Source organism: Colias philodice, chromosome 27, assembly GCF_061535455.1.
Source record: "Colias philodice isolate Cphi_HAF_F1 chromosome 27, ilColPhil1 Martin Lab GWU primary, whole genome shotgun sequence".
Lineage (NCBI taxonomy): Eukaryota > Metazoa > Arthropoda > Insecta > Lepidoptera > Pieridae > Colias > Colias philodice.
This window is the reverse complement of record NC_143112.1, coordinates 5614628-5639206: the sequence shown is the minus strand read 5'-3', so window position 1 is coordinate 5639206 and position 24579 is coordinate 5614628. Positions and strand designations below refer to the sequence as shown.

The 24579-nt window shown below is 36.0% G+C and overlaps 1 protein-coding gene across 3 annotated transcripts in view; it reads right to left on the bottom strand.

Moving 5' to 3' along the window:
• The window catches only part of ena (ENAH actin regulator enabled), an 83941-nt gene that overhangs the window by 12626 nt on the left and 46736 nt on the right, over nucleotides 1-24579 (bottom strand). For 2 of the 3 annotated variants that reach the window (XM_089711899.1, XM_089711898.1), the window contains exons 2-4: nucleotides 14877-15409; nucleotides 964-1129; nucleotides 347-502 (exon numbers count right to left, since the gene is read on the bottom strand). In XM_089711899.1, the coding sequence (XP_089568025.1) occupies nucleotides 347-502; nucleotides 964-1129; nucleotides 14877-15370 (816 nt within the window). In that variant the 5' untranslated portion in view covers nucleotides 15371-15409. The remainder of the gene's footprint in view (nucleotides 1-346; nucleotides 503-963; nucleotides 1130-14876; nucleotides 15410-24579) is intronic. The other variant, XM_089711900.1, reaches the window with a different exon arrangement.

The following is a 24579-nucleotide window of genomic DNA, read 5'->3' as shown; positions in this document are numbered from 1 at the left end:
GTGATAAGAAAAATCAACCTGTTAATGTATTAAACACCTAACCTATTACCAAAAGAAGGTACGAAATAACAAATTTTTACTCCTGAGTATCCAGTCATGACTGGATAGATGTTATCCGAAATTACCTTTAGCAACACAGCGGCAAACTTTACCATCAAAATACAATATCCACCATCAATCAGAATTCTTTGTCATGCCAGACCGTCTTGGTCTTTCTTTTTTCTTATTGCCAGACCAAGAAATTTTATTTTTTCGTCTGCACCACGAATCGAACCCAGAACCCCTCGGATCTTCGCTCCGAGCTTTAACCACTGTACCAAGGAGGCGGTCAAAACTAAACCCTCACCTCCAACGTATGCATCATGGCCCTCGCAAAGCTGTCCGCGTCCTCGCGACACGAAAAGTTCAGCCCGTACACGTGCCGCGCGTCCCTCCATTGGTGAAACGTGGCCGTCGCCTGGTTGTACTTGAGCCCTCTGACTATACCGCAGTTTATTACCACCTGGAATGGGGAGGGTTAAATTTAATGATGATATCTTCGCATTTTTATGATGGACAATGTAGTATTATGGTGATATAGGTACATAGATGTAGTGTTGAAATTGAGGTCTTAATATTCAATTTGCTACTGTAATAAGCCATATGATTGGCCACTTGGTTTGATAATTAAGCTATTGAAAATGACGGAATACCCTAGGAGAATTAAGCTGTTGCAATAAGACATTTGATTTGCTACCTGATGCTGCTGAAGATGATAACCTGTCTCCTTAAAAATGTATTTACGTATCATTTTTACAAACTTGGCTACTAACCACATGATCGTTCAGTTTTCTGCCCACTACTCTAAACGTGTTGTGCTTCGTGTGATGGTAGATGAGCACTTTGGACCATCTGACCATCTGACTGACTTACACAGAACTTGGCTACTAAAAATACCAACCTCAAGATAGGTTAGTTACTAACCTCATGGTCATTTAGTTTCCTGCCAACAACTCGGAACGTGTTGTGCTGCGTGTGATGGTAGATGTGCACTTTGGACAGGCCCGAGCTGGAGCCCGAGGGAATCCACCGCTTGAGCGCATCGTCGTACACCATTACCGATGCGCGCGCGCTGCTTATTGATTGCTCGCTGTGAACAAAGGGGATGGTGTAATTAGAATCATATAATCATGTTGTTTTCATAGAGATTTTGACGCTATATTTAATGCTATGTTTATGACGTGAAATAGATAGATGAAAAGAAACGTATAAGATTTCAATAAAATTATTATTACAATCAACATAAATATTTGGTTTATATATTGACGTAGATTGCTATCTATTTTGTTGATTGAGTAAAAATACCACTTTTCACACGATAAAAGGTAATTAAATTGATTTTAAGTTCAGAAATAAATTTATATGGAGCATTGAAATGGGCTAGACTGTGTAAATTATTTAAAAAAAAAAAGCGTTTTGTATTTTTAGAATATCGTAATTACCATACCTACCTGATTACCTACACAGATCTAATTAAATGTAGTGTAACACAGTTTGTTTGTATGTATATATGTATGGTTTTCACGCATAAACTACTGGACCGATTTTGATGAAATTTGGCACAGATAATCTTTAGACCCTGAGAAAGAACATAGGCTACCTTTTATTGCGAAATATGTACCACGGGCGAAGCCGGGGCGGACCGCTAGTTTTATATAAACAAATACCTACATATACTTTACCAAAACAAACTGTACCTACAAGTAAGAAGCAGACCACAGTAGCGGTGTACCAATGAAAGTTTTGCTTTCAACGTGATGGGAAAGTTGGAATTAAGTTCGTCGGTTGCTTCTGGATTAAGTCATTGGGTTGGTGAATTATCTATGATTCGGTGACCACAAATATCAATATCTTAATATATATAAATCTCGTGTCACAATGTTTGTCCTCAATGGACTCCTAAACCACTTAACCGATTATAATAAAATTCGCACACCATGTGCAGTTCGATCCAACTTGAGAGATAGGATAGTTTAAACATGTAGGTACCACGGGCGAAGCCGGGGCGGACCGCTAGTAAATTTATATTATTTTAGTGTTTCGTTATAATGACGAAAGATATTTTTATTTTAAGTGGATAATACACAATTCTATACATTCTATGCGTTATAGTATACCTAATATAATAATTTACACCACCAATACATAGATCATCAAGTAAAGATTAGGTAAGTGTAGGGATAGACGATAGAACATAGAAAGAGATCCATAATTATCGCTGAATTATGAATACTAATAATATTGACCTAGTTTAAAGAGCATATACAAATTCAATATGTATCTATTTTCTTACGTATAAAACAGACTTATAGACTAGAGTAGATAATTTTTGAAACAAAAAAAAATCGCAGTCGGATGAAACCCATTAGAAAAGGAGGGGAATATGATAAAAATGTAAGGAAAAATAAATTACGGTCAATCCGAGTTCGGGAAGTGGGAGGGGGGAGCTTTTAAGAGAAAAAAATGGTCTCTCTCGATTTCCGACAAAACTACAAGTCCTACGGAAAAAAGTTCAATGGCAAAGTTGTAGGTAATAAAAGGATCTACAACTTTTGTATTCACAATTTTTTCACATAACCTCAAAATTTAGGTGAAAAATTCAAAAAACCAAGTTTTGGTTTTTTATTTTTATCTACTTCAAAATTTATTGCTTTTCTACGAAATTTGGTGAAAACTTACTTTATTATGTCCCAAATACACTGTAATTTATTTGATTGAAAATATTTATTTTTTCGCCTTATTTTGAATTAATACCAAAAAAAACAACCTAATTTTCAATCGAAAAGTCACCCGTCAAAATATCAGGTTTTTTCAAAAAACTGGAGTGCCTTTTATTCATTGAAATCTCTACTTTCATATGGTGTAAAAAAAAATAAACACCACCATAGTAAATGTTCTCAGGAAATGCATACAAACAGTGTGAAAATTAGCTTTTACTAAATCAGGCACACTTCTCCAACTACCTGAAATGTTTATATCGACATCATTTTGATTTGAATATGCTGTAAAATATTAAACTTAGAACAGATAATTATTTTTCTTTTGAAATATTACCGAAAAGCCGATACAAGAGAAGATATAGAGTTCGAGAAGTGTGCCTGATTTAGTAAAAGCTAATTTTCACACTGTTTGTATGCATTTCCTGAGAACATTTACTATGGTGGTGTTTATTTTTTTTTACACCATATGAAAGTAGAGATTTTAATGAATAAAAGGCACCCCAAGTTTTTGAAAAAACCTGATATTTTGACGGGTGACTTTTCGATTGAAAATTAGGTTGTTTTTTTGGTATTAATTCAAAATAAGGCGAAAAAATAAATATTTTCAATCAAATAAATTACAGTGTATTTGGGACATAATAAAGTAAGTTTTCACCAAATTTCGTAGAAAAGCAATAAATTTTGAAGTAGATAAAAATAAAAAACCAAAAACTTGGTTTTTTGAATTTTTCACCTAAATTTTGAGGTTATGTGAAAAAATTTTGAATACAAAAGTTGTAGATCCTTTTATTACCTACAACTTTGCCATTGAACTTTTTTCCGTAGGACTTGTAGTTTTGTCGGAAATCGAGAGAGACCATTTTTTTCTCTTAAAAGCTCCCCCCTCCCACTTCCCGAACTCGGATTGACCGTAATTTATTTTTCCTTACATTTTTATCATATTCCCCTCCTTTTCTAATGGGTTTCATCCGACTGCGATTTTTTTTATCTTTTCATTATTTTTAAAGGCTTCTACCCCAGTCTATTAGTTTACAGTTAAATATTAAAAACGATTAAACTATCAAATATTTTTAATATAAAAATCTTTATCTTGTTACTTTCCCGCACACAATCCAACCAAATTAAAACGTCTCAAAAACCAGCTACACCCTACAACATTATGCAAAAACCACTCAAAGGGCACGCAGTCGCAGACGGTTGCGCAACAGTCGCCCAACATTGCCCAACGTGTTGCGTAAGTTTGCCCACGCGGGACGGTACGCCCACGACGCGACGTGGTTGTGTAGCGAAATCGGATTATGTTAACTTGTATGAAAATATGAATGAATATAATATGGTAAAAATAATAATTCATTAAAAAGGTACGAATAAACAGCTGATGAAGGTAAAGTAAGCGTTATTAAAGGTAGCTCAAAAACAACTAGTCAAATCTGGATCAAATGTTCTCACCCGAATACAGCTTAAAAATTCATGAAATATGGTTTCCATTAGAAAATGTTAAACAAAAATTTAAAATACAGTGTTATCGATGAGCCTAAAACGGGTGCCACTTATACTTTTTTTTGTCAATAAACCTATCCATACTAATATTATAAATGCGAAAGTAACTCTGTCTGTCTGTCTGTTACTCAATCACGCCTAAACTACTGAACCAATTTGCATGAAATTTGGTATGGAGATATTTTGATACCCGAGAAAGGACATTTACCTTTTATTGCGAAATATGTACCACGGGCGAAGCCGGGGCGGGCCACTAGTAATGTATAAATCTATGGAAAGGATAAGAAATACACGTTATTTATTTAAAACTTAACTTTACTCTCATTCATACTAACTCATACAAGTCCACTTAACATTCCCTACATCCTGTAACTATCAACTGTCCAGTGTCCTTCAAACCAAAACCACCCAAAACTCCAACTGCCAAATATTTCACGCACATTATTCATCGCGTCAAGCCCAGAATCTTATCCGCAAACGAAACATGGCCACCAGATGTTTGGTAACGTAAACAATGGCCGAAATAAATAATAACACAGCTTATTAACAAAAAAGTTCACCGACTTATGTATAAAATGGAGCAAATTCTGACACCATAATATAGGTATGCAGCATGAACTATGGTGGCTCATTTATTAAAGCATTCTATCTAATTTAACACATAATCTACTATATAAAAATAAGTCGAGTTTTCCTTCCAGACCGCGCTATAACTCCAGAATGCACGAACCGATTTCCACGGTTTTGCATTCGTTGGAAAGGTCTCGGGCTCCGTGAGGTTTATAGCAAAGAAAAGGTGTCTCTGGTGGTGAAACGGAGTTCGCCCGGTTTGCTAGTTGTTTATGAAAAGACAATACGAACATGGTGTAAATTGAAAGATTTTATATTTATAAATACAGCTAAATATTAAACGTGCAATGGATCTGCAAACCCCATATTCTATACGCAATAAAAACAAAGTCTAGATAGAACCTATAATAACTGGAACGATAGTCCAGTCACCACGCACTACGCCAGAATTATTTATGCTAATAAAATAAATATAAAGTTTCTAATTCTATGTTTGTAGGAGGAAATCTTGGGAAATACTAAACCGACCATGAAATTCTTTCACTAACAGAAAGCTACACCAGCATTGACATATTTATTTTAATACTCTTATTCAAGCTGAGCGAAGTCGGTGCAAGTTGCTAGTCAATTATAAATTACCTCTATCATATCACAGTCAAAAGTGCACAATAAAAAGCGAGTGCAATATAAAACAAACCAGAATATTAACATTTTTATTTATACACACGTCGAGCATTGTTGACCCGAAAGTAAAATTGACGCAGGGAAAATATTCCGAGTTTCTAGTACAGGATATGCTAGGCATATTGTGTACACTCATGTATCTGCAGTAAACAAAACGTTTATAAAAATAACAAAAAAAAATCATACCAAAACGTATGTGTGAAAATCGAAGACCACTGAAAATAAACTGATAAAAAATGAAATTATCAGCTTAAATATTGTCAATAAATCTAGCTCTAATACCTTCATTGGTAGTTTTAAAAGCTTTAAATATCCTCGAGACATCTGCATAGAAAGCGCAAAACGTCCTGTCCAAAAACACGAAGATTTATAATTTATTTTTGTCTAGATCCAAAATTGACGGATATTACAAAACCTAGCCATTTTCATTTCCTTGAACCATGTAAGTATGGTATTATTAATTGTGCAAAATTTAAAGTTTATGTAGTCACTAGCTGTGCTCCGCGGTTTTACCCGCAGTGCTCTGCTCCTTTTATATGTTATCAGATAGCAAACGAGCAGACGTGTCGCCTGGTGTTAAGCGATACACGCCGCCCATAAACATCCACTCCACTGGGAAATGGATGCGTTGCTGTCCATATATAAAGGAAAGAGAGGGATATCGTAGGAATTAATTAGCCTTGGCTTGCTGCCGGTTTTTCAGATACTTAAAGGTACACTTTTTAAAGGATTCCATGTTATAAGAGTTCGGGAATACCGCTGGTGGAAGGTCGTTCCAAAGCTTTACAGTTCGTGGCAGAAAGTTTCGCGTAAATCGCACTGTGGAACTCCGCCAGCAGTCGAGATGGTGAGGATGGAACTTATTTTTCAGGCGGGAAGTGCGATAGTGAAATTGCGCCGGTGGTATAAGACTGAACAGTTCCTCAGAACACTCCCCATTATAAATACGGTAGAAGACACAAAGTGATGCTAAGTCCCTTCTGAGCGAGAGGGGATCGAGCTTGTCGGAGATTTTAGGATCGTTAATAATACGAGTTGCCCGACGTTCAATACGGTCCAGAGGAAGAAGTTGGTATTGTGGGGCGCCAGCAAACAGATGGGAGCAATATTCCAGGTGTGGACGAACCTGTGCCTTATACAAAAGGAGTAGATGAGCTGGTTTGAAATATTTCCTCGATCTGCTGAGCACACCCAACTTTTTAGAAGCTAGTTTGGCTTTGTCTTCTAAATGACCTCGAAATTGAACGTCGCTCGATATTTGGACGCCTAGGATTCCAATGCTCGGTGAGATAGTAAGGGGAGTGTTCTGAAACCGAGGGGAAACAAGAAATGGGGACTTTTTAGTTGAAAATACGCAGACTTGTGTTTTTTTGGGATTAAACTCAACTAAATTGAGCCTTCCCCATTCAGAAACTTGATCTAAAGAAGTTTCGATAGTATTCACAAGTTTATTTCGACATTCCCCCACGAATGCCCTAGAGACTTGTGAATGGCCAGAGTAACAGGCATCCCCCGTACTGTCGTCCGCATAACAGTGTATGTTGCATATTTGCAACATGTCGTTAATGTGCAGGAGGAACAGCGTGGGGGATAGCACACAGCCTTGAGGGACACCGGCATTGAGAGGCAAAGAAGCAGAGCGAAAACCGTCGATAACGACCTCTATTCTTCTGCCTGAGAGGAAGCTGGTAACCCATTTACAAAGTCCCGAAGGAAGTCCGTAGGAGGGGAGCTTGGCGATGAGCGCCTTGTGCCAGACCCGATCAAAAGCTTTGGCGACATCCAAACTTACAGCCAAGGCCTCCCCCTTACTCTCGACAGCCTCCGCCCATTTATGGGTTAAATAGATCAAGAGATCGCTGGCTGAACGACCGTGGCGAAAACCATATTGGCGATCACTCAATAGCTGGTCTTTCTCTAGATAACCCAAGAGCTGGCTGTTGATAATGCCTTCCATTATTTTTGAGAGTAAGGAGGTTATGGCAATGGGTCTGTAGTTTGTCGGATCTGATCTATCGCCCTTCTTAGGAATCGGGTGAACAAAAGCGATTTTCCATGATTTCGGCACTACTGCTTTTGTGTAGGAATGTCGAAATAGGCGCGTTAACACTGGCGTAAGCTCAGGAGCACACGTTTTGAGCACTACAGCAGGGATTGTATCCGGCCCACTCGACTTGGATGTGTCTAGGTTACAGAGTGCCTTACGAACAGCTCGTTGTGAAAACCGAATTTCCGGCATTGAGTTTAGTTGACGTGGAATCGAAGGCGGCGTTTTTCCCCCATCATCCAAAGTTGAGTTACTCGCAAAGATTGCGCCCAGGAGATCGGCTTTATCTTTGGCAGAGTGAGCCAGAGTGTTGTCACCCCTGCGTAAAGGTGGAAATGATGACTGACTGAAGTTGCCTTGGATTGCCTTGGACAGTGACCAGAATGCTCGAGATCCAGATGGGAGTTGTGCAAGTCTGTGACCTAACCTTTCTATGTAGGCAGCTTTCGCTGCGGAGATTTCTTTTTTGTAGGCCCTAGAGGCGAAGTTATATTTCTTTTTATAAGTTGCTACGTTGGGATCACGAGTAGCCAGTGCTTTAGCCCAGGCTTCGAACTGTTCTTGCTTGCGGCGTGACGCCATAATGCAAGAACGGTCAAACCAGGGCTTGGACTTGCCACCGACGGGTACTACAGAGGATGGAATGAAAAGTTCCATACCCTGCAGCAACACATCAGTGACAGCGTCTGCACAGGTACTGGGATCATCGTGTGAGAAGCAAACACCACCCCATGGGTAGGAGGCATAGAAAAGTCGCATTCCCTCCCAATCTGCCGACTTATAATGCCAGACTCGGCGGCAGGTTGCCTGTTCCGGCCGTTTTGCACGTTCGAGTGGCACCACACTTCTAATCAGGCAGTGGTCAGAGGACCCGATTGGGGCGGTGACCGTTACCTGATAATTATCAGGGTGTGTAGTTAGTAGTAGGTCCAGCAGAGAGGGTAATTGGCCATCCACATCCGGTAATCGCGTGGGCGAGGAGACCAGCTGTGTCAGACCGTAGGCTAAGGCAAGATTGCACACAGTTCTCCCTGCGTAGTCGGTTGTCCGTGATCCGAGCCAATCTGCGTGGTGAGCATTGAAATCACCTAGTAAAATGAGCTCTGCAGAGGGAAACTGATGCAATACCTCATCGGCCATTGATTGGACGTGCTCAAAGAGCTGATCAATCCCATTGTTTCCACTGTGGGGTCTGTAAAGACATGCATATATACGAGGGCGGTCTTTAAAATCAACATGTAGCCATATAATAGAGAGACCAATAATCCCAGAAGTTGTTAGACGTCGACAGCAAATGTTCTCCCTTACGTACACGCATACGCCGGCATGTGGAACAAACGAGTGTTCTAGATTAAAGCCAGGATATGTGAGGTATGACGTGTCCGATGGGGTGGAAATCTGGGTTTCTGTGAGAAACAACAGGGCCGGCTTGGCCGTCTCGAGGTGGTGATGTACGGCATTGAGGTTAGAGTGAAGCCCTCTTATGTTACAAAAGTCCACGGAATGCGTGACTTGCGAAGATGGTAAAGGTCTATTCTGTCTGGTGTTTCTTTGTGGAGTGCTTGGGTGCGGATTTATGCCCGCCCCAGAATACGACGGGCTGCCCCAACGTGAAGGTTGGGGGAGGGATTCTCCTGCATTGTGCATGCTGGTACCCTCCTGGGGTATTCTACCTGATAAAACCGCTGCCATTATTTCGAATGAACTAATAATAGGGATTGGGAGTGGATAGGTTAGAAGGATGGGAGGGGGATGGGAAATGGATGGGAAAAGGATAGGACAAATAGAGGAAAGTGGATAGGATAGGAGGAGGAAAGGAAGGGAATGGGTCTCCGGACCCCTCACTCACCGAACGAAACGCGGCAATGCCACTTTAACGCCGATCTTCTGTGAGGGTGTGGTAACTTCCCCGGTGCGAGCGTGACCCAATACTAAAGCATGCTCGACTCCCACTACAGACTGTTGGTCTTAGCGAGATGATATATAGCCTTCCTCGATAAATGAGCTATCTAACACCGAAAGAGATTTTTCAAATCGGACCATTAGTTCATGAGATTAGCGCGTTCAAAGAAACAAACTCTTCATCTTTATAATATTAGTATACATTTAGGCAACTATCCCACCTTCTCTAACGCTTTAAAAACACCATCTCAATTAACCAAACTATTAGAGCGGGGGCACACGATGCGTTGCGGCGGCGGTGCGGCGCCGGAGCGGTGTCGCTGCGTCGTCTTACATAGAAATATCTGTGGCATGTCACACGATGCGCTCCGGCGCCGCACCGGACTTGTAACCACCAAGACGAGGCGGGGAGGGGTGAATGCGGTGCGACGTCGGAGCGGCACCGCTCAGTTGTTTTGCGTCACAAGGAAGGACACACTGTGCAACGCTGCTACGACGCCGCTGCGACAGAACAACGTTACGGCGCCGCACCACTCGTGTGCCCACTGACACGATGAAATCTTTGCGGTGCGGCGCCGCAACGCATCGTGTGCCCCCGCCCTTACTATTACGAAACCAGGCTACCTGAGATAACTTTCATCTTCCGATACCGATTGTGTTTCTACAAAGGCGATTGTTTTCGCCTACCTACCATTGTTTAAATACCGTTATAATAATGGGTTCCGAATTGTATTACGACATAAAAATATACCTACTCTAGTGGTCAGTCGAATGGGCCATGTCTAAACTGAAGACTTTCTGTTTTTGTGTTTGATTTTAGGTTGGATTTTAACGGATTTAAAACACGCTTTATTTGTTGCAGTATTATTGTTTCAAGCTCGTTTAACAGCGTAAGAAAAGTCAGGTTATATACACAGAACAATAAAAAGGTTATATGAGTTTTAAATGAGATTTAAATCTTAATTATTCAAAATTAGCATGTTCTGAATTGATTTCAAAATGGAGGAAATTATCAATTCGCCTGTACCATCCTGTACTAAATTTAGTATCGATCATTTAAATAAAGGTGAATTCATTTATCTAACAAAATTCATCAAAATGAATTCCGCAGTTCGGACATGAAGACGTGAATGTGACGATAAACAAACTAATGTAAAATATATAATAATTAAATATAATGTCGTTTTAAGATCACTTTCTCATTACAAGAAAAGGTGATTAATTAAACTGCAATCTCGATCATCAACTAAAATTTATGGTCACACAAACACACTGACCTCTTTAACAATTCCAAGTATGCGAATGGATAAAAAAAAATGAATTCTGCGACACGAATACTTCGAATATTCAGCCCTAAAGGTATTAATTATCATTTTCGACTTAATTACAATGTAAAAACTTAATATTTAAATGTAAAATTGTAAATGTCTTAAAGCAGTATTATTACCAGGGTGGAAAAGTGACAGCGCTATATAAGTCGTCTAGCGCTATCACTTTCCCACACTGGAAATAATACTGCAATAAAACATCATGGTATTTGACTTCAATCGGTTGAATGAGGTAAAAACCCCACTTATTATGCACGTGGGATTTAGTACACACTGTATGAATGAATGAATGAATGAAAAATACTTTATTGTACACCATAAAGAATACATTTTACAAAATTAAAAATACAATATAACAATGTACAGTAGGCGGCCTTATCGCTGGCAGCGATCTCTACCAGGCAACCCAGAAAAGACGAGGAAAATAAATGAGTCAATAACATGGTGGTGCAAAATAAATAAAAGTGCCAGAATAATAGTCTTATTATATATATACTATACCTACATATATGCAGCTTACATTATTATATACATACACAAATAATAATATATTATATACACAATACACATATTATATAATAAATAAGAATACATACTTAAATATATACAAGCATATATACATGCATACATATACATATACATACATACATATTTTATAAGCACATATATTATAAATAAGTCGACAGAGTTAATAACTAGCCTGTGACAGAGTTAAATAATAGTTTTTAACTTTCTTTTTGAAAATAAAAATCTGTATATTAATAAAAACTGTATATTGTTATCTTATTATTATTATTTAGCTACTCTTTAGTTAAATATTTTAAGACGTTACTAGGTCATGTCAAAACAAATAAACATACTTCTTTATCAAAACTCTAATATTAAACTAGAATTTTATATTTATACCTAGAAAATGCCAATCCACATCGTAATCAGTCTAAAATAGAATTTCATCCAAATCTTTTTTTTATTATTTCACTGTAAGATAGTCCATTTATCGAGGAAGGTTCTTCGCTATAATATATCAGCACAATAACACAAATAGGAGCTGAGCAATGCGGGTAAAACCACGGGGCATAGCACACATTATTTCACGTAAGTGTAACAAACTTCCATCCAACTTCACAAACATGACATTTATATATCAACTAGCGGCGCTCCGCGGTTTCACCCGCGTGGCTCCGCTCCTGTTGGTCTTAACGAGATGATATATAATTTATAGCCTTCCTCGATAAATGGGCTATCTAACACCGAAATTTTTCAAATCGGACCAGTAGTTCCCGAGATTAGCACGTTCAAACAAACAAACTCTTCAGCTTTATAATATTAGTAGGGTCAACCGGGGCAAATGCAACTAAAAAATAACAAGTTTCAAGTTTGATCGGTTGCAGTTATCTCCTTTTATATTTGGTCATTTATTTGACCCATTTATTGTTTTTTGTATTTATTCAAGATTATTTTAAACCAATCAAGCAATACAGTAGTCTTATAAATAACTGGTAGTGAGAATATTTCCTAAAATTGGTAGAAAAAGTTACATTAACCCCTAGTCGGGGGTAAATGCAACTAACTGCCATAGCTCTTCTTCTATTTCATATAAAACAACGAATATAGAATATATTTATGAGATTTCATGTTATTCATAGGATTTTGAACTGGATTACCGTGTAGCAAGGACGAGTTTTCAGGAAAAATCTTATTTTTCTGATTGTGGGGCAAATGCAACTATTTGTTAGAGAATTAGTGTGGGGAATGCAAAAAACTTATTCATCGATATATTTTTATTATTCTATATATATATTCAATAACGTTATCTATACAATAACGTTGCGATCGTAGATGGCGCCGCATTATTTAGAGGAAAAACTCATGTACCTACTTTGATTTACCACTTTAAATCGCAACAAAAAAAAATAACAGTGTACTACCTACTAAGTCAATTTTAGTTTTTGGTCAGAACAAATAATATTCTTTGTGTTAAATATTGTTAAAAACGTAAACCAAACAAAATACGTTTATTAGTTAATCAACCGTTTACTAAAAATTACTTGAACAATCACAGAACTATCCTACCTATCGTTTTTAGTTACTTATATTCTTTAACCACGCTTTATCTAATTTGAATTTTACTTATGAACCCGTCTCTGGGTATAATATCGAAGAAATAATCGATGGTTCTTCTTTAATTAATCATAAAGAAAGTATATTTTGACTACCAAGAAGGATACATAATAAAAATATCGACACTGTCACATCACTAGTGTTTTTAGTTTCATACAAAAATATAAGGGGCTATTGTAACTAACCTCACAGTTGCAATAACCCCACAGTGAAATTTTCATGAGGCAATTGTAACTGCATCAATAACACAAAATAGAGTCAACTAACGCACTAAAAATATAAATGAAATATGCTTAACGGCTTGTGATAATCGTGTCCAATCAAAAACACCTGCAAAAAATCACTCCTAAACAATTTTTTTGTCTGCAAAACTCGACACCTGTTTTTACGCACACCAACTTCAAAATAGCGGTTTGACACAATGGCCTATCAATCAAATAGTTTTCATCGTAGGGGCACCATCTATTACTTGTAAGATTTATTAGTCGTTGAGTTATTGAATCATAGGTGGCGATTTATTACAACAACTCTAATAAATTAGTTATGATAACTAGTTGCCATAGCCCCATAGTTGCATTTGCCCCGGTTGACCCTATACGTTAGATTATTGGCCTTTTTACATTCACACTATCCTACAAGATGTTCTCACATCCATTCTGTCTAAAACGAGCGTGTTTACATAAACACAGGTACAATATGTTATCATTTTGATGGATGGTGGATATGGAATCTAGTTATCTCACGGAGATAGTTTTTGTAAACTTGAACCAATATTATACAACGCTTTTAGAATTGATAATAATCACGTGAATTATTTTGAACACATAAGAAACAAAATAGACCAGATTTTTTGAAGAGAAACTTCCTAAGGCGCGTTGAGAATAAAATTACAAGGTTTCGTCCCTCACGTGATGGATTAAGGCAACGATTTTGGTATTTTTAAATCTTGTCAAAGAAGTTTCACTTTTAACACGTGTGCTCGACACACACACTCTTTCTATAACTACTTATAAGATACTTTCTTTTAGGGTCTACCAGTTAAACAACTAAAGTTATAACTCATAAGGTAAGGCATAAATACTATGCAGACTACGAGTTACATCCCATAATAAATATGTAATAATATTAATTTGTAAACAGGAAGATAATTCCCAAAACCTTCGATCATATAAAATAACTACAATATAATGCCTATAAAGTGACATCAAACGACTCTTCTACAAACTGATGTAACTCCAATCCTGACTTACATGCATACCTTACCAAAGATATACCATATGCCAAACTGTAAATAGTCAAAAAATGCTTATCGTAAGATCTAACTGGCCAATCTTGACCATGTACGGCATACTAGAAACTAACATTACAACATACTATCACTTCGCAATACATTACTCTAACATCAACCTACAACCCTCCCACATATTATATTAAATGATTATGCGGTTTAAAAAACTACTACAGAATATAACAGGAGAAATCTGGCAAGCCCACACTCGATGTGATTACTACTATCGAACTCAATCATCAGACAATATTGCTTGTATTTATTCTTTTCAACTCAATCTAAATATAATTGTAAAGTTCCATCATGATAAAAGTACAATTTAAAAATAAATTGATCATCAAAATTTTTATTACATAGTTGTGGCCAGCTCGTAACAGAAAAGCGTTTAATAAACGCAATAATATATACTCACGTAGAATTACCATTTCTTAAAGCAGTATTTATTCCAGTGTGCAAAAATGAGAGAGCTATATAGGTCGTCTAGCGCCATCACTTTCCCACTAATAATATATATAAATAGTACTATTTTAAGACTTCATAGTGACCCCTAATTTAGGGGTCACTATTATTAAATATGAATGATTTGAAAGAACCAACTATGTCATCAAGCTTGATGACATAGTTGGTTCTTTCATCTCCATTCAACCTGATAATATCTTATTATAAAAGCTACTCACTGTGACCAATATTCCTCCCAATTCTTCTCCTTACTGGACCCGTAGCCGCGCGGCAGCGTCGCCGTTTTACACCGCCCATTTAGAGACGCTGCATCCCTTTTATCCGGCAAGCTTAACACCGAGTGCCTTTGCACGGGCTCCGAACGAAACGACTGAAAGGACACCTGTGACCCTTCGTCGTTCGAGCGCAGACTCGACTGGGACCCTTTAAACCCATTCTGCACTGTACCGTAGTCCCCATTTCTGTATTCAACCGCTTGATTCGCTTCACTGTTAACTCTGTTAACAGGGCGAGGAGGTCGTCTGTATTCCATGTTTTCCTGATTGAAAGAAGAAGCCCGTTTCATCTTTGGTGACTCTTGCACGCTGGTTAAAGACGGCATCTTGCTCTCTTTCTCTAGATCGATCTCTTGTTCGATTTGCGTCTGCACATGCGCTAACATCTCCTCCAGATCACCCAGATCCGGATTGATATTCAGTTTGGAACGACGCATTTTGCACACTATTCTCTCACCATTTTTTATTTACACACACTATAATAAATATAATTAAATTAATCACTGCAATCGTTTCATTATAATCGATGGTTCTTTTCCTTGTACTCGCTATGTAAATTTACGCAATAGTAAAATGTTTATAACTCGATCGTTGTATCAACCTAACGCAATGCGCGACACGTCCGCCCCCCACGAGTGTCGGAGCCCAACTGATTGAAATTCAAGACTCAAGTATAAAGCAGAACTCAATTACACTGAGAGCATGACACAGTTATCAAATACTTGTCAACTAACCTGAATATCCATTGCCTTATCAGTTGACATCCGACATTGATAAAAAAATATTATTTTATTGAAGCGAAAAGATCATTGTAGTCATTAATTTTCCGTGTAATAGATTTTAGTCACGATCTCTATTGACAGGGTACAGTGAAATCAAAAATTTATATTTTCCTGCGCCCGCGCATGTTTGGTTGCTAAACTTAATTGTTTATATTTAGGTCAGAATAGAAAGGATTCGCTGTATTCAATTAACTATTGTCAATAAAGTTTCATCGATGATTAATTGCGTATAATATACGGAGTATTAGGTATATAATAAGTTTATACATAGCTTTTATAATATAATATTTTATGCTCTTAATTATAGAGCTTATATTTGTAAAAATAGACAATCATCGGATACGATGCGCTTACGCATATCCTTCCTATGACATTTTTATATATAATTATTCATCCATATGAATTGCAATGTCATAAATTATAATAAATGTTACATTGTCATAGTGTATTTTACAATTTACGTTACAATTTACTTCAAACAGTAATAGTCGAACCCTTGATATAAAAACTTAAAAATTAATAGCGATTCTTTTGCAAGATATAATTAAAAATCGTTTAACTCTTATAAAATTTCATTTACTAGCATAATGCACTTTTAACCATTTTGTTTTCAACGCACGTAATTACTTCTTCTAGATTTTTAATTAAATTCCATTGAAAGAGCGTTTAAAGACTTGACATCTTTTTTCAAATTGTAGCAATCCGCAACTCAAGGAAGTATTAAATAAAATAGGAAGGATTTAGGGCCGATTTTTCAATGCTTGGATAAAACTTATCCGTCCAATAAAGTATTACACGATAATATTAAAATGTCACATAAACTGTCAAATACGGGCAATTAGAATACGTTTTTGAAATGGTAGTTTTATACATATCGACGAATAAGTTTTTACATATTTTTTTAAGTTTAAACAACGCGCGCAAAGCCACGGGCTAGTATCAAACTGATCTGGCAATGCCCCGCTCGGCACTAGATACTATTTCTGATCTCATTGATTCGCCACAATGACAAACGATACAGCCTCCCATCTCAGAGACAGTTGATTGATACAATTAAAACGAATCTTTAACAATTGGGGTCACGCGTATTCATTTCACAGTTGACTTTGTGTTGCCATTTCATTGAACAGCTAGGTTATATAACGCGCAAAATTTTAATGGTCCTTTAGTTATTTTCATTTATTTAAATACATTTAAATTTACATATTATACCTGAAAATAGGTTCACTAATTGCAATAAATAATTTTATGGCGATTTGTGGATATGTACCTCTTTCTAATGATACTAATCAAAAATTGATTGTGTTCTCTTGTTGTGAGAGTGTTTAGTTAATTTCTCAAAACTATCACACAGCGATTCTACGTAGATACGTACAAGAGTCTGCTCTTGTACGTGTTATACTGTATCCAAATTCAGAAACACACACAAGGCAAATACCGAGAGAAACATAATATAATATACATACTACCACATAATCCAACAACCCAATATTGCAATGTTAACCAAAGTTTAGTGTCCTAACCTTCGTTTAAACATCTTTTCCCTATACACCCAAATCCCCAAGTAAACCATAGATATACAATATAAAATAATATTATAAAGAGGAAAGGTTTGTATGTATGGTTTTCACGCATAAACTACTGGACCGATTTTGATGAAATTTGGCACAGATAATCTTTAGACCCTGAGAAAGAACATCACTACCTTTTATTGCGAAATATGTACCACGGGCGAAGCCGGGGCGGACCGCTTGTATAATTATATTTATTGCACACCGTAACAAGGGAGAAGAGAAATCGGTGTAACAACGGGTCAGTGATAGAAAGGTAATCTAGATTCTGTTTAGGTGTTGAACACGTTCAGAAGATAGGCGGTTACACTTTTGTTCGACCGTTTCGTAACATGTAACAAATATTTAAACATACGCGGCCTTACTTATAAAAAGTTAAACAATGGATAAATGTCAACCATTTCCTACCATAGCTTTGTCCTGCTCTTGCTCACATGAAACGTCATTCATAAAAACAAGACAGGTTATTGCAATAACTAATCTATTGCATAGCGAATGGGTAACTTTTTATAAGTAAGACCGATGATGATGAAATTTAAAATATCGAGCATTGAATAATGAATAGAATTAATCACGGTACTTGTTACTTGTTACTTGTATCGCTTTTGTTTTGTAGTACTGTATTTAGTGTGCAATAGAGAATATTACATTCATTTAATAAACAGCAGTGTTAAATTTACATTGAGTAACTCAAATTAAAAACATAACCTAAAAACTAACATTATAAAATTGCTACCGCTCATCACCATATTGCTACCTAACAAAGTTTCTCAGAACGCTCGATTGACTCAATAAAAGGGCACTGCCGTAGACAGGACAGATAAAAACCATTTCGCGTTTTTGTGATTCATTTAATATTAACTTGATATGCGGAAGTCGGGGAAACATATACCTGTGGACATCTCTATTGTTGTCTAACAACATACCTGAGTAGGTACCTACCTACTACAGAATCTTGCCAACTGTTGATTTGTAAAAACTGATTTCAGAACGAATCCATACTAATATTATAAATGCGAAAGTAACTCTGTCTGTCTGTCTGTTACTCAATCACGCCTTAACTACCCAACCAGCAAAGATGTCCTATAACAATAACTTACATCACTAAAAAGCTTTTTAAATGACGTATAACAGTGTCGCGGTGACAAGCTTGTTGTATAATAGCGTTTAATGAGATGATTTTGCTCTATAATCATACACAGCAAATTTGTCCCATAACAAGGTGATGTAAACGTTTATATCACTATTTTATACGGCGTTTATAGAGCAGCTCTTATCCAGATTTTGGTACAGCAATAACAGGACGATATTATCACATAACAGCGCTGGTGGTCTCTTTTTTACAGCAAATTAGTGCAATAAACGATTCTAGGGTAACCTTTATAGTCCCATGCCTATAGAGGCGTAAAAAAATCTACAATAGGACAATTTAGTGTTGTAATGGTTTTCCTTATTACTATTATAGCACTGTGAATCTTCATGGTTGCTGAAACTCCATAATACAGCAATTAGGTGATATATCCGAGTTTTATATCACTTCTTTGTAACCTAATTGAATTATATTAGTGTTTTTCTGCCCATTATAACGCAGTGGTTTAATAGCTGAGTGGTCAGAGTTATAGGACTGATTTACTGTATAAAAGAGTTAATAACTCTGTTATGTAACAAAAACGGCGTATTAATGTAGTAAAATGCGACACTTACGAGAGATATACGGCCTATAAGAGAGTTTCTTTCACTTTAAAACAACAAAAACCTGCCATATTGTCAGCACCGTCTCGTAAATAAATGAAGGGTTCTATTTAATAATCATGGATTGAATGAATTTAAAAAAATCGCAGCTTCAGTAACGATTGACACCAGACAAATTCAAGGTGAGGCTTCGAATACGGACAATGATTCCGTACAATCTGTTACATCCTATGAACAAAACCAAGTTAACAGCCATCATGTGGTTTGTGATAATTCAGAATCAGACCATTCAGACACTAGTGTTTTGCTTGACACTTCGGGATCGGAATCTAAAAATCGGAATTTACACTAGAAAATACAAAATAAAACATGTTATGGGTTTTCTATTTACATCAGGGAACCCTACTAATTTAATCCAGTATATGGCATAACAGTTGTCAAAACTACGTTCGTTTGCGGACGTATAATAGCCACGGAGTTGCTATTTGGCATCCTATACAGCAATTTGGTGTAAAATTAGTTTTTTAATTACTTAAAACTCAATAATTCGAGGGGGGCATGAAAAAAACAGCTTAATTATGCATATAATCTATCAGTAAAATTTCATTCACAAGTCAGTTTATGTATCTAACATAATTAACAGTGTAACAAAAATTAATATTCGACACCACGATGATGGTTCCTATAGTCATTTACTCGTATTATCAATTGGTACACGATTTACCATTTTGTATTATAATTATAGCGTCGCAGTGACTTGTACATCGCAACTTCGTGCTACAAAAGATTCGCGGTTACTCTTAAAACACAACTTCGCGCTGTAACAGCATCGCGGTTCCTTTTATATCACTACTTCGCTCTATAACAGCATCGCGATTCTATAAGTGTACTCTTCTATAGGTCCAATTGGCATCTGAGTTGCTGCTACAGCAACACAATACCACCAAATAGCTTTATAAATGCGCCACTTTGGGGTTTATACAACGTTCTTATCACCCTTATAGAACTACCAATTAGCACCTCTGAAACGTTCTTATCCCTTCTATAGAGCAACGATTTGCTGGTTGGGTATTGAACCAATTTGCATGAGTATATGTGATGTATAGAGATATTTTGATACCCGAGAAAGGACATAGGCTACCTTTTATTGCGAAATATGTACCACGGGCGAAGCCGGGGCGGACCTCTAGTATTAAATAATGTCTTTATTTTGACCATACAAAAGCGCTCAGAGAAGTCTAATTGAATAAATTTAATGTTTAAGATTAAGCCCGAGCTAGCTGCTAGAGATACTTTAAGTTTGAGTTCATTTCGAGTTTGAATTTAATATTTAATCTGCCAAACAAACCGTATACTCCCGCATCACGCGACATTATCACCAGGAACCGGAAGTGCAACCGCTGTAATACGATAACATATACAGTTATTTTTATTTGGCGCTTTAGAGTTAACCGACTTTGATAAGGTATGTTATTGTTTATTTATTATTTTGTGTCATATTTATTTAAAAGATATAATTTTAGGTTGTGTTCGGAATGCTTATGAGACTTACTTTTAAACTATTTTTGTTTCTGTGTATGACTATCGCATCTACTACCTACATCTACCTATCGTTTCATAGATGATAGATCTGGCAAAAAGATAAATTAAAAAAAATCGTATTTCAAATCAGTTAAAACGCTATTTTTGATATGAAATGTAAGTTGGATCAGTTCAATATGATCAGTTATTCTGTCTATATCTTTATACCAAGTCATTATTAAATTTAAACAGCACATAAACCTATTTTATCTAACACTAGCTTTCCGCCTGCGGCTTCGCCCGCGTTTTCAAAAAAAAACCCGCATAGTTCCCGTTCCCGTGGGATTTCCGGGATAAAACCTAGCCTATGTCACTCAGAAATGATGTAGCTTTCCAACAGTGAAAGAATTTTTCAAATCTGCCAAGTAGTTTCGGAGCCTATTCAATTCATACAAACAAACAAACAAACAAAAAATCAAACCCTTCCTCTTTATAATATTTGTATAGATGTATAGATGTATAGATAACACTACCAACAGGTGCATATATACTAACATACATACATACATCTAGAGTCTAGACTATCATCCAACATCTACACTATCTACGTGAGATCACATCCTATACAGTTAACGGTTGATAAACAATAACCATCTTCGAACATAATATTCCCACGTCACACAATCACACATACATACATACATGCATGTTTATAAAACTATCGTCTTTCGTTGTTACTTCGTATGTTCTTAATTGGGATTCTCGGAATTTCGATTTTCGTGATTGTCTGTCAGAGTTTCAGGTCTTTTAGGGCCGATTTTTCAATGCTTGGATAAAACTTATTCGTCGAATAACGTATAAAACTACCATTTTAAAAACGTATTCTAATTGCCCATATTTGACAGTTTACGTGACATTTTATTATTATCGTGTAATACTTTATTGGACGGATAAGTTTTATCCAAGCATTGAAAAATCGGCCCTAAAATAAATAAAAGAATAAGATAAATTCATTAAATCTTAATATATATAAATCTCGTGTCACAATGTTTGTCCTCAATGGACTCCTAAACCACTTAACCTATTATAATAAAATTCGCACACCATGTGCAGTTCGATCCAACTTGAGAGATAGGATAGTTTAAACATGTAGCCACTATAGCCAGGTACCACGAACGAAGCCGGGGCGGACCGCTAGTTATTGACTATTGTATTGTTAGCGATACTGGATAAGTGTGCAAAGTTTGAATTATATCTGAGGGGCTAGTGTGAGTTTGTTCGAGTACGAAACGTTACTATCGCGTCTGCGTCACAGCGAAATTTGTATGGGGAATCAAAGCTTCCCCATACGTCCGCTAGGGGCGCTGTTCGATTTACCATACTAATTCGGCTGTGACGCAGACGCGATAGTAACGTTTCGTACTCGATCAAACTCACACTAGGGGTACTGAATCGAGCTCTGAGCGTTTTCAAAAAAAAGTGTACCATGACTGAATTTATGGATAAATTTTAAATGTTGCATTTTTAATGAAATTTTGATTTAGAAATTTTAAATATACATCATAGTAAGTGAAATTGTATTTAATTGCTTGCAGATTAATTTGTTTTACGAGAAATCATCAAAATAAATTGGGACTGTGAAAAAAAGTGTCAGTTTTGCGACAGTCATTAATGCTCATGTAACTATTAACTACGACTACGAAGGAAGACGCAAAATATTTTGATTGTGTTACGAAGATTATAACATACATTATTTAAAAAATAGAAAATTGAAGTCGACAAATTAATAAAATTCCTATTAAACTAGCTTTAAGTTCTGTTTTGCCACAGCTGATGCCAAAGTAGCCGTTACTTTTACGATACTTAATACATTTTGATTAAAATCGGCAAAGTGATTATTTTATTTCGGAACAGCAAAACCATTTTAAATATTGAAATCAAATTATTTGTGTCCCTTATAATAAAAAAATGTAAAAACTAAAATTTTTCTTGTCGCAAAACGGGGGACTGTCGCAAAACCGATAGACCATTTTTTATAAGGCTAGGTTTATATTGAATCCAATTTACATGGTTAAAACAAAACCAAGAAAACGTTTACAAAAATTTTATTTTAGTACCTATCATAAAAAAATACACCAACACACAGTTTGACACAGTATCAATTTTAGGGTAAAACTCAGAAGAAATAAATACACTAAGTACACCTTTTAACTTTCCATACATGCATCACATATGTATTCAGGGTATACCTGCTGACCAACGCATTCATTGCAATACCATTTTTTGAAAATTATACATGTCCTTTTTGGTCCCGAGATTAGTGAAACCTTAGTGAAACCTAAAAATATGAAAAAATTATAAAAATTATGTAGAATATTACAATGACAATCTAGAATTAGCTTTATGCTGTCAGTTTTGCGACTTTTCTTGTCAGCCAGGTCACGAAGCAAAATGTTGCAAAACTGACGTGACGTTTTCTTCTCAGTTTTTAGTCAAAATTATATTCTGACGAAAAAATGTGCCTACACTCATTATCAAATGTAAATAACGGTTAATGAATATATTGCTCATCTTCTGAAAGTATTTAAACGATGTTTACTTACCTGTATCAAGTAATAATATGTCTCAAACCAGACAGTAGAAATTTCAACGGCCGTTGCACTCACAAAACACATCTGTTTTACTCTAACTGTATTTGAAAATAAGCTTTTTTAAATTTACGGACGGTGAAAGTAAACGATAATTTTGCCAGTAAAAAAATTCAAATAGTAATCTAAAATTTCTAAGTGGCATTATTAGCCGTGGTAAACCCGACATGTCCGGTCGGTACCACTTTATAAGATATTTTTGGAAATCAAATTGTTTTTAAACGATTATAAGGTCGTAATTATGAACTACATGCGACGATTCGCAAATAAATGTACTTTTAAACGACACTAAAACTTATGGTACCCTGGTATAAAACTTTTTAGTATCGCTTCTCTAACATCGAAGAACTTGGATGGGGACACGCCAAAAACTGACACTTTAGTTTTAAAAATGATTATTTCAAAAATAGTACGCAATGTTTCCGTGAATTAATTGTTTACATTTATCAAATTATGATGTATTTAATACTTTTCAAGTATTACAATAATTAGCCAAGTATAAATTTTACTTGTTATTCGACTTGAAACACAGGGGACAGGCCGAAAGTGAGGGGTACACTTTTTTTTGAAAACGCTCCTCTACTCTAAAGAAGTTGGTTACATATACAAACAAGTGAAGCTAATATAAGTCTGTTAAAAAGCTTTCAATTCACGAGCTGGACACATTTATTAAATTTTCATTTTCAATTTACATCAATTTTGTAATTAAATTATTAATTAAAATTTTCTAAATTTAATAAATGTGTCCCATGTGAATAAAACGATAAACGATAATTTTTGAAATGCAAAATAGTTACTTAATTGCCTAAGGTATACGAAGAATAACTTACAATAATAATAATATCTCGCATTGACCTCTCCTTGCGGTTTAGTGGTTAGTGTATCGGTTGGAATGAGGCTACTGGTTCAATACCGAGTTAAGGTCAATATAATTTATAATCATAATTAATTAATACGATAATTGAAACATTTTCGCACAAGTTTTTAATTTTCGATGTTATAAACTTATAAGGTCTAAAAAGACCAGTAAGTATATAACCAAAGAATAAAAATGAAAAAATAATGAATCGCATTTTAAATCCATCAAGCCTTAAATTTCTAAAACTACCTACGTTTGGTAAAAAAAAACTTAAACAAGTTGTCTGTTTCTTCCATATTAAAAAAAATTTCTTCCAATCTTAAAAATTCAAAATTCAAAATTCATTTATTAATTGCTTATATGAAAAAGCCAATTTAAGTAATTATTCCTATAGTAAAAAGGGACTACAGATTAGCAAAAAATGTATGTATGTATGTGTGTAGTCTGCAATATCATTCATACTGATCATACATCAAGCTAAACCAAGTTAAACCACACTCCATAAGACTAATCCGAGTTTAATTATCAACCAATATTAAACCCTTGATTGGCCGCTTCCCGTGCCATGTCCGG